General features: G+C 35.7%; 1 protein-coding gene across 2 annotated transcripts in view; it reads left to right on the top strand.

Annotated features, from left to right (window-relative positions):
* The window catches only part of ANGPT1 (angiopoietin 1), a 322,709-nt gene that overhangs the window by 198,094 nt on the left and 112,050 nt on the right, over positions 1-12,565 (top strand). For both annotated transcript variants that reach the window (XM_006892327.1, XM_006892328.1), the window contains exon 3: positions 4,162-4,283. In XM_006892327.1, coding sequence (XP_006892389.1) covers positions 4,162-4,283 — 122 coding nt within the window. The remainder of the gene's footprint in view (positions 1-4,161; positions 4,284-12,565) is intronic.

The raw sequence follows: 12,565 nt of genomic DNA, 5'->3' as shown, positions 1-12,565 counted from the left end.
ATATAGATATTCTACAAAGCATGATAGAGCTTTCTTAATTAAAGTGCAAATCAGTGAGAAACTGGGAATTTATTAATTATTAAAAGGAATTATTTTCCAAGTCAATCACTAAAATGTATTGAATATATAATTTTGAATGAATGGAGGTGACCTCTAATCACAAGGTGGTGACCTTTTTAACCACAACAGTATTATTCCAGGGACCATTCTAAAACCTGGAGAGCAATATTCTTGATTTCTAGAAACAAAGTTGAATTGTATAAATTTAAAATAAGTGAAAACCATATTTGTGTGCTCTTTGGTTTGTGTTAATGGCATAACAGACCATATGTTTGTATTTGAAACAAAATAATTCATCATTTGAGTGGATAGAATACTTTTTAGGTTATACAAATCACTTTCAGATATGTAATTGAATCTTTTTAAAATATTCTGTATAAGACAAAAAGATATTTAATTCTCTAAAATTTCTTTATAGTTAAGTTAAAAAAGCAAAGTACATACAATTTATAAACCTTTTGAGGTATTTTTTCTTTTTTTTTTTGTTTGTTTGGTTTTTTTTTTTAGAAATAAGAAAGTAATTTTTTAACATAAAACACAAATAGCCCACCATCATTGAGTTTATTCTAACTCATGGTTACCTCCCATAGAGTTTGCAAGGCCGTAAATTTTTTTATTGTTTTATTCTAATTTTAGTGAAAGTTCACAGAACGCATAGGCTATCATTAGTACATTGACATACATTTCCTCCCCTCTCCCACCTCCAATTCATTTTGTAATGCATGTCTTATTCCAAATTGTTCATTTTCATTCATACAATGCCCAGCCACCCATTTCTTTCAGATAATCCTTCTCTTCACCTGTTCCAGTGTTGTGCTGTTGTTGTTGGATACTGTTGAATTGAATACAATTCATAGCGACCCTATGAACTACAGACCTGAACCCTGTCCTATCCTGTGCCATCCTCACCAACTCAGACACACTCAAGCCCTTTGCAGCAGTTACTGTGTCAATCCACATGGTTTAGAGTCTTCCTCTCTTGGACTGACCTTCCATCCTTTCCAAGCATCATGCCACAGTTTGTAAATATTAGCCACATGTACATCAAACTCTGAGAAACACTTTGGTTATGTGACACCTATTGCCTTCTGACAAGTGAGACATAACAGTCTACAAAAAACTATTTAAACACATAAATAAACATATGACATGTGTATAATTCACGAAGAGCCTCCAAATTAAACAGTCCTGTGGCAAATGTAAAAGCAACAACAAAAAATTTTTAGTTCAAAATTGTTGCTTTTTTAAATATTCAAATATTTTGAAGATTTCTTTATTGACAATTTTTTTTAAATTTTATTATTTTTGTGTGAGTGTACCGTCAAATCAGATCTGACTGGTACAGGAGGAGATTGTCCCTCCTTCCCCGGCAGAGCATCTGGTGGATTTGAACCGAGCGCCTCTGGGATTGTAGTTGCAGCTCCTTACCACTAGGCTCCCCTGACACCAGAGCTCCCCTGACAATTTTTTTTTTTTAAATAGTAGAGAACTACTATTTAGATGTAGGATGCTCTAGTTGTGACTTATTCCATAGGGAGTTTCTCTACTAACCCAAAGATGGTGTCTCACTGGAGGTTCAAACCCAACAGAGACTATGTGGGATAAAGATGGACAATATTCTCTCATGCGATTTACAGCCTCCAAATAACTGCTGGAGGGTCAGCTGTTAGTCAGCTCAACAGTAATTAATAGTAGCAGTGTTTTTCATATTTTGTTATTATGTACTGTAGAGTTGAAACCAATAATAACTGACCATTCAGTGGGTTTTCAGAGGCAGTAAATTGCACAGAAGGAGCTGGTCAATCTTTCTCTTACTGAGAGCTGGTGGGATCCAACTGAGTTCCTCTGAGTAACCAGTGCAACTCCTTACCGCCAAAGCACCAGAACTCATATTGTGGTGTTTTAAATTACTATTTTATAGTCCTCTGTTGAACATCTAATCTTTCATTTTAAGAAACAGTGTTAGGACCAAGCTTTTGCTGAAATTGTATTTCAAAATATTTTGCTGAATTATGTAAAGCCAAATCTATTTTAATATAAAATGGTAAGAAACTTAGAGGTAAATATAGTGAGTTATACTTGCCATATTTACTTTTAAATAATAGCATTACATACTATTTTGTATACTTGGAAAACTTACTTAAAATATAAAACCGAATAATTTCTCTAATATTCAATTTTCAAGTTTTACCATATCCACTCAAATTTGTATCCTATAAATTGCATGATCAGAAAAGAGATAAATCATGAATATATCTCTGTTGACCATGGTGGTGAATATTGGGCCAACACCATCCCTCTTCCTTCCTCTAAACTGTGGTTTATGGTGTTTTTCTCACTTTTTTTATCAGTTTCTTCCAGTATCTCTCCTCCTTCAAGTTCCTCTTTTCAAGTCTGCAGTATGAAAGGGTTGGTGTCAGGAAATATTCATGGCCTTTCCTGTTGTGCCATTCTATTTTTTACTCTTTCTGAAACTAATTTTGTTTATGAGTGAACTGACAAACTATATTAGTGTTTACCTTTAATAGTATGTGGTATATAAAACAATAATTAATATGAAATAGTAAACTGATCCAGATCCACATGCATGCCGAGTGCCGTGTGTGGATGGCACAGGACAGGACAGGGTTCAGATCAGTTGTTTATAGAATCGCTGTGAGTCATACTTGATTCTTGATGGGGCCTACCAACAATAGTCACCATGGAATTTTTAAGATTCATTTTCACTTTTTAAAACATTGCATTAAAATATTATTTATGTAGCTTCAGGGGATTTTAGGAGTAAGGGCATCCCTTAAATTTTATACCTGATGTATCTCTCTTTTCTCATCCTGATTCAGCTGGTGGATGCAAACAACTGGCTTTCTGGTTAATAGCACAAGATATAACCAACTACTTCCAAACAAATATAATCCCTTCTCCTACAACATCCTTGAGCTCAAATCCAGTCCTGGGCTTACTAGCATATCTTGGAAAGGCTTCTAGGAGGATCTGATAGAGCCCCAGAGTTAGATCTCCTGCAGAAAGCAAAGGTAACCCTAATTGTGCTACTTTTAGAAGAGGAGTTTGGTGTTGTTATCGTCATTTTTATATGCCTTAGAGTGTCAAACAACTCACAGCTGACCCTTCAGTGATGTCCTCCCATGAGATTAACTGCCTCTAAAAATGTCTGGAAGGTCAGCTTTGAGTGGGTCGATTCTAGCTGGATGGCACACAACAACAACAAACAACTGCTGGAGCAGCTAGTGCATTTGAACCACCTACCTTTGTGTCGACAGGACAAATCTATACCTACTAGGCCAGTTGTTAGATGCTATCAAGATAGAGAAAAGAAAAAGGTGACAAAAGAACAAGAACTTTGACACAGTATGAAGACATCTGCTCTGGTTAGAGGGTATGACCTTTGCTCGGAGAATGGAGACCTCATAGACTCATGTGATAATGAGATCTACTTACTAGCAAAGGATGGTGTAACTTCATCTCGCATACTTTGAGCAGGTTGTCAGGAGGAATCATTTTTAATTATATTTATGAACTATGACCTTATAGCTTGCAACATTTAGCTGCATTGTTAAAATATAGGTTCTAATATGCCTAAAGAATCTAACACCATAGATTTTCAGCACTTGGAAATTTTAACTTTAAAAATGAATTCAGGAATACAATTTCTCCAATCACATTATCTCTATCTCTATCTCTACTTCATCTATCTCTATCTCTATCTCTATCTTTATCTCTATCTCTATCTCTATCTCTATCTCTCTATATCTATATTATCTATATCATCTATACCTATATCTATATCTAATATATATCTGTCTCTATCTCTATATCATCTATATCTCTCTATATATCATCTCTATCTATCTATCTATCTTTCTATCTATCTAAACTTCTTCATTCAACTTCAGCCTCAATTTCAAATCAATATGTTTAAGAGACTTGCAAAACATCAAATAGTAAATAGTAAACTTTTCATGTAAGAAAATGTTTTCTTGTAATAAATATTTAAAGAGAAAATACAGTTGAATATAAAATCCAAAATAATTATTTTATATTCTTTGATTTGTGATTATAAATATTACTATTTTTAATCTGAAGGTATTAAATCAAACTTCTCGACTTGAAATACAACTTCTGGAGAACTCACTATCAACATACAAGCTAGAGAAACAACTTCTTCAACAGACAAATGAAATCTCAAAAATTCATGAGAAAAACAGGTGAGAGTTGCTGTGCACTAAGATATCAAATATGTATTTATCTATATCCCTTACTTCTCTGTCAATTATTATTTCTTTTAATGTTACCATGGCTTATAAAAAATGCTTAGTATAAAAATTTTATTTAATGTGTAATGAAAAGAGATGATTTTAACAAAGTGTTTCTAACAAAATGATTTTAAACTATTTATAGCACTCTTTAAAGATTTGCTTTTTTAAAAAAAAATGCTAATTTCTCTAATTAAATTTTTCAAATTCTGCCATATCTATGCAAATTACTAGTCTAAAGGAACTTGGTGGTATAGTAATAATGTTTGGGGTCAACAGGTGAGCCATTTGAATCATCTGTTTTCTTCTCAGGAAAAAACGATGGGCCTTTCTCCTGAGAAGGATGAGTCTCCTGAGGAGATTTAAGTCTCCTTGTTTAAAGATTTATAGCCTCATAAACCCAACTGAAAGCCACTTTGAGTTGAACTGACTTGACATCAGTAGGTTTGGTTTGATTTTTATTATCAAATACAATGATACATCATATGAAAACTTTTAGCAGAATCAAAACTTTTATCAATTTAAATTTTCTTTAAAAGTTTGTCATTTGAATTCTCTATTTACCTTGGGCTTGTCCATAGCTATAAAAATCATTGAATTATGATGCTAGAGAGAAATAACATTTATGCCATTTTTAAAAAATTTATTGACCTATGTATAAAGCTTACTCAAGAAACTTTTAATTGCCTTTTTCATTTAAAGCTATTTCATCTGAGCATAGTATATTTTTTTTCTTAACTATATAGATGTCATCACATCATTGTGTTTCATGTAAAGTATGAGTCGTTCTGGTAAATGCGGTTTTAGAGATCTTGAGAGTAGGACTAACATACTTGTATATTTTTTTAACTGTTAAAGTTGAGGATGGACATTCAGTCAAATTCATTTTCTTTTTAGAGTGTAGGACACACTTTTCTTGATTGCTAACTACTTTTTTAGCTGGCTATTTTGATATTGAGTTAAAGACTACTGTACCAATGAGACCAGAGTTTTCACTTTATCCAAACAGGAATGTACCTAAAATTATTATCAGTTTTCCAAGACTCTATAGTAGAAATGAAAAAACTCAGATGGCTTATGGGTAAGGAGCTGCGTTATCAATCCAAAGTATGCGGTTCAAATCCACCAGCTGTTCTGCAGGAGAAGGATGAGTATGTGATTTACTACTTCTGAAAACCCACTAGACGCTCAGTTATAAATCATCCTGGCTCCAAGAACATAACAACCACACATGAGGTAATAGAGTTATTAGATGTAAGTTACCTGTTCAAGGTTACATGACTAGTAAGTGTCAGAACAGGGAATGGAATTCCAATTTCTTGGTTCCTAGATGTGTTCTTTCCACAATGACTGATCATCTGACATACTGCTAGGAAAACAAACAGATTTGACCTGGAAAGGGTTAAACCGGGTGGCTCCTTGGAGGCAAGGATTCTGAGGCTCTGTCTAACATACTTTGGACATGTTGTGAGGAGAGACTGGTCCTTGGAGAAGGACATTACGCTTGGGAGGGTGGAGGGACAGCGCAGGAGAGGAAGGCCCTCTATGAGGTGGATTGATTCAGTGACTGGGATAATCGGGATGGGAGTGTCAGAGACAGTGCGATTGGCACAGGACAGAGCGGAATTTAGGGCTGTTGTACATAGGGTTGCTATGAGTCGCAAGCGACTCGATGGCACACAACAACAACAACAACAATCATCTGACAATACTATATATAATCTGGAAGAATTTTCTGATTTCATGCTAAAAAAGGACATCTTGCAAAAAGTACTGATAATAACTCAACTTTTGCATGAAGAAGATAAACCTGACTGTTGATTTAAAGTCTCAAATGGGTCATTCATACCCTCTGACTTGTATCTTTTTAGATTTACAAATTTTTGTACTGTGGCTTGAGGGGAAGCAATATAACCATCAATAAAATCATAGTTAGTTCTGACCTGATCACATGGTGAAATACTCTGGATTTTAAAATCTTGTTGAAAAGCATTATTTATACCACTGAAGTTTCGTATCTAAACAGGCACACGTATGTCACAAGCGTTAATTGAGTGAACTGTTATTGATGTAGGTTTTCTCACTCATGCTTTAATTTTGCCACTGAACGTCATTTCCCAGTCATGTATTTCAAGTTACTACTCTGAGAGGTTTTCCTAGGAATCACTAGTAAGTGAAAAAAGAAAAATTTACTCTCATTTTCTATTTATGTTTATTTTTTAAATATTTTAATTTATTTATTTTTTATTTTTATTTTTATAATGATATGATAGAACATGCAGTAAAGGAAAAGGATAAAACAAAAGGAAAATTGAAAAATCACAATTTCATCACCCAAATATTGCTGCATATTACTTATGTATTAACATATTTTTCACAAAAGTTCTTCATACTGAGTACATTGTATTACAGCTTGATTTTTTGAAGATGGATATCTTCTCATATCAACCAATAACTCTTCAATAGTATTTCTACTAAGTGCACAGTGTTTACTTTTATAAATATAACTGAGGGTGTTTTTAATATACCTTTCTTTTCACCAGGCATGTTATCACACGTAACTAGTCTTCTCGACATTATCAACATGAATTCAAGTTTTTTAAGTCCTTGCCTATTAATACATATGTGTATTTTTTACTCTGTCTATATCTGAAACTTCAGACGCTATAATACCATAAAATAAAGTAGGAAGACAGAAGCATCTCTCCCTTAAATACAAAACCAATTTCCTTTCTTATGGGTTTCTATCTTTCCTTTGCTCAATTTTCTTCTTTTCTCTGGATTTCCCTCTTCCTTCTCTTTATAATTTTTGCTTTTTCCTCCTTTCTTCCTTTAAAAAATTATTTTATTGTATTCTTCTGTAAAAATACACAGCAGAATATGTACTACCTCAACCATCAATCCATGTATAATTAAATGACACTGAATATTTTCTTCACTAGTGTGATCATCCTCATCGTCCTCTTCTGAGTTTTACCTCCTCCATTAACATGAATTCACTGTTTCCTGACTTGCTCTCCAACCTATCAAGTTGCTGTTGTCAGTTTGATCCCATGTAGATATTTCCTTCCGTCCTTGGATTGGGCTGTTTTTAGCTCTATTCTATATAGGGTTTCTGTGACCTGGAGCAGACTTGATGGCACTTAACAACAAAATGCATTCAATTCCAGAGTATCGAGAGTTAATTTCTTTTCATTATCATTTTTAAGGTGGCATATGGCATTTTTTTACACAAATAAACTCTCACTGTAAAATATAACTTTTAAAAAGACAGGCTATATAAAAGTTGTTCTGTGTGTCTTTCATAAGATAGATTCAAGGTGCCAGCTTTCAAGGTAGCACCACTCTATGTGAAGTAGAACAGATATCCTGGTGACATGATGACTAACAAGAGCTCAGCACTAAAGGGAAGGTTGGCAGTGAGAATTTACCCAGAAGCTCCACTGGATAAATGCCTGGTAATCTGCTCCCATAGACATTATAGCCTTGAAAACCTAGGGGACAGTTCTAATCTGTCACATGGAATTGTATCACAATGACTCAGAATAAACTCATGACTCGAGGTGCCCATTAAGAATGACAGTGTCGAGAGACTATATCTGTTCTGTTGTGCCACAGACTCTCAAAGCGCTCTGCAGACTCATCAAACAGATGGGAGGTATCTAGTTGCTGATAATTGCTATTGCTGATTTTTTTTTCTTCTTTAAATTGTAATTTCTAAGAAAAGTCCAGGCTATCTAAACTATCTAAACCACTCCATTTATTGGTGGTTGTTGTTGAGTGCTGTATAGTTGGAACTGACCCATAGTTGACCCTCAAGTTGGTTTTCCGAGACAGGTAATCGTGGAAGGAGATTACCCATCTTCCCAAGGTGCAGTTGGTGAATTCCAACCATGTGCCTTCAGGTTTGCAACGTAGCTTCTTACCACAAGGGCACCAGAGCCGCCTCCATTTATTGGTAATGATGGATTTTTCTTTCTTTCAGTAGAATAGCAATTTCCTTTTCCAGGAATGTATTTCACAATAAATTATAGAATTTGAGTTTTACTAGGATTCATTTTTATTTTCATGAGGACAAAATCATATATGCATTTTATACTTCTCCATATTCCTTTCTTTTTTAGTTCATGGACCCTTCAAATAAGACAATATCTCAGAATGTGTTTCTTTAGGGCATTTTACTATCAACACACAGAATCTTTTGGCATTGTTGTCTGGCTAGAGCTCTCTCTTTTACTGCAGAAGGATCCAGTGAGTGTATACAAAGTGTTGGAACATGTGCTCTGAAACCAGGCATGTTCTTTCATTAACCACTTAGAAAACAGTGGTTTTTCTTTACATAAGCTAAACATATCCATTTGCAATACACAACAAACTTCCCCTATTCTGATGATTGTTATTGTTTGTTTCCGTATGTGCAATGGAATTGGAGGAAATGTGCCAGGAACTTTCTAGAAGCAGCTAAAAGGCCAAAGTAAAACATGAAGCTGTTTGTGTTTTTAAAAATAGGTTATTGATCACCCCTACCTATTCTTGAAGTCACTCTTAATCCCCCAAATGCAACAAGAAGCTATTTCTACATTAAAGCATCCCTGAAATGTAGCAACAGCATGCCTTTAGTCTGCCAGGTCTGGTTTGGATCAGCTAGTACACTTTGCAAAGGGAATTATCTAAATTAAGTTTTTCTTCCTCCCCAAGGAACAGTCGAGGTGGTGTCTGGGTGTGGGACTTACTGAATTTGAGTATGAGAGGCTCTCAGACTAGAGTAGGATAGAGTAAAGTGGCCCTTGAGTTCACTGCATCTTTGGCAGAAAAAAAGGAAAAATATTTTATAGTCGGGATTTTAAATACAATCATGGAATATTTTACAAACAAGATTCTGCTATAGAATTACATTGAGAAATTCTGCTGATTTACATCCTAACATACTACATATATCACATATAAGGTTGATAGTGGATATTTGATCTCATTAGATTAACTTTTGTAAATTTTTTAAAAAATGTAATTATTTTTTGTGTTATGTACAGTGAAATTGGATCTGACTGGTACAGGAGGAGATTGTCCCTCCTTCTCCAGCAGAGCATTTGGTGTATTCAAACTACATACCTCTGGGATTGCAGTGCAGCTTCTTCCCACTAGGCCACCAGAGCTCCCTTAGATTCACTTTTTACCCTCTGAAGACCAAAGAGCGAGCTCTGGTGGCCTAGCAGTAAGAAACTGCTCCACAATCCTGAAGACACATAGTTCAAATCCACTAGCTGCTCCAAGGGAGAAAGATAGGTATTCTCCTCCCATACAATTAAACTGCCTCTGGTGGCCTAGTGGTAAAAAACTTAACTGCAATCCTGAAGGTACGAGGTTGGAGGCTACCAGCCACTCTGTGAGAGAAGGATGGGCAATCTCCTCACAAGTGATTGCAGGTGGAAGGTCAGCTATGGGTTGGATTGATTTGACAGTACATAACAAAAATGGCCAAAGGCATAAAGCAGAAAGAAGATTAGCAACATTTCCTCCACTATTTAATTTCCAACACTCTATAGTAGGGTGATGGTAAGATGTTTTTAGTTTACCTTCTTTCAAACTTTTTCCCCCACAAATCTAAAAAGTCGTGGAAACAGCTCTTGGAAAGAAGAGATCAATGTCTGGCCCATCTAATTTACAGCATGTAACTAAGGACCCAAGTACATGGGAAGCAATATATTTACCTTACACATAGAAGGCTGGGGACTTAGCACACACACAAAGTGGAACCATGTCCTTACCAGCCTTCGCTTCAGCTGTGTAGGCCTATCAGCTTTCACTTCAGCTGTGTAGGCCTACCTGCTTCTGCTCAAAACAAAGGGACAGAGATGTGAGGAGAGAGAGACGCCATAGAGGGATTGCCTTAAGTGGTGCCAAATAGAAACTGATTGTCAGTCTACAGGGTTGGTTAATCCACAGGGTTTCAAGAAATCTTTCTGTCTCTGATTTTATCCCACTTTTCTACACAGTGAGAGTACAGTCAAAGCTTAGAATATACGAGAAGAAATCCTTCTATTTCACAAATTGTACAGAAAATTAACATATTTTCCATGTCCATAATGGAGCCCTTGGGCTGGTGGCCTAACCAATAGAGGGAGCTGTCCTGCTAACCCACAGGGGCACCTCTCTGACAGTTCTTACCCACCAGCGGTTCCCCGCAGGAAAATGGGCAACCTCTCACCATGCAATTTACAGCTTCGGAAAACCTTCTGGAGGGTCAGCGAGGAGTCAGTCTGACTCACAACAATGAGACTGTGTGAGATACAGAACAAGGATTAGGGAAATCTTCAGTAAGACCATTCAGAGTGGTGAGAAAGTAGATGCATGGTGACCATTCCAAAATGCTTTTAGCAATCTCAGTTGCTCTTTCATTACCCACTCTCAAGTACAAAAAGCTATACCAAATGCTCTACGTATGCTATTGCTAACCTTACAAAGTATGTATTATTATTTCTATTTTACAGAGAAAGACACTGAAGTTTACAAATATTAAGCTTATAGATATCAAGGGACTTGAGCAAACTTCCAGTGCAAGTCCACAAAGATTCTCCCACTTAAGTATTTTTCAATTATTTTGCCAATATGATGCAACCTCAAGTGTAATTGATGTGGTTGTCAGGATATTTTCTTAACACAAATAATAAATTTGAAGAAAGAGAAGGCTGGTTGTTTTTGGCCTAGCTCAACACAGATCATTATTTACCCTTTCCAATAGTGGAGGAAGTGATAGAAACTATTTATATTACTTTGGGAATTCATTAGGCTTTTTGACAAGCCTCATCTATCTTTTAACTAGAGTTTATAAGAAACAATTAAGTAATTAATTCTAAGTGATTGAAGTGTGTTTAATTTCAAGATTTCAAAGTACACCTTACAAAATATTATAAGACTAGTAAAGTAATGATGTTTTTATACTTAATAAGTCTAAAGAAATGAAGAGTCAAACACATATTTTAATGAAAACTATTCTCCCCTTGATAAGCTGTTTATAAAATACTAACGTATATCTTGTTAACTTCTACTTTAGACTGGGGTGAAATTATACTAGTTGTAAATAGGAAGGAGAAGCCTACTAATTTGACTTTATTCCACTTGGTTCTTTGTGGTCTTTGACTATAAATCACAGTCAATTCAGTGGCAAATAGCAAACACAAGCAAAAACAAATTTCTTATGAATGAAACTTCTTGTTGTTGTGTGCCCTCGAGTTGCTTACGACTTATCATGACCAATAGCTCTGAACTCTGCTCTATCTTGATCCAATCTTATGGTCTCTGACAGATCAACCCCCCATTACCCCAGTCACTGAGTTGAACTATCTCATCTAATCAGAGAGGGTTTCCCTTTCTTTTGCTGTCCCTCCACCCTCCCAAGTATGATGTTCCTCTCCAACAACTGGTCCCTACTTGCAACATGCCTAAAGTATGTCAGACGAAACTTCAGAATCCTTGCCTCCAAGGATCAGCCTGATTTCACCCTCTCTAGGGTGAACGTGTTTGTTCTCCTAGCAGTCCATGTTATATTCAATACTCTTCTCCAGCGCCACAGGTCAAAGGCATCACTTCTTCTTCTATCATCCCTAGTAATTGTCCAGCTTTGTGATTCATAGCAAGAAATTATGAAGACAATGACCATGGCCTAGATCAGGCACACCTGCATATTTTGTTTTTCTGCTCCCATTTTTGAAAATAAGGTATTGAACAACATAGAGCAATACTTTTTTTTCCCCTCTATGTGTCATCAACCCCACCATACACCAACTTCTGTATAGAGTGATCTCGCATTGTAGTCCGCAGGGAACTGTCAGCATCTCTCTGATGTTTCAAGTCCGCCAATGGCTCTGGTGGAGGAAAATGGGCAATCTTTTTGTAGGGATTCTAAGAATTTTCCTCTGATAGATTTACTCAATCTAAGTGATAGGGAATGTACATCATTTTTGTCCACCATTTCACTTATTTTAGTGTATTTGTCATGAAATGGATCTTTTTTTACATCTTGGTTTCTGGCTATTACAATATAATTAGCTATCTTTTACTTATTTTAGTCTTTTAAAACCCAGCATACATTTTTGTGCATGTTTAGCACCACAGCAACCACTAGTTACCTCTGTACGGCAATGCACAGACAAGTGCTATACCACCTAGAAGAATGACACTTCTGAAATGGCTTGCCTCTGAAAACTCTATGAACAGTGCTCTGGTCTTTCATTCAT

Source organism: Elephantulus edwardii, unplaced genomic scaffold (genome assembly GCF_000299155.1).
Source record: "Elephantulus edwardii isolate Elephantulus edwardi_28Jun2011 unplaced genomic scaffold, EleEdw1.0 scaffold00114, whole genome shotgun sequence".
Classification (NCBI taxonomy): domain Eukaryota; kingdom Metazoa; phylum Chordata; class Mammalia; order Macroscelidea; family Macroscelididae; genus Elephantulus; species Elephantulus edwardii.
Note: the sequence above shows the minus strand (reverse complement) of the source record. Positions and strands in the feature narration are given on the sequence as shown.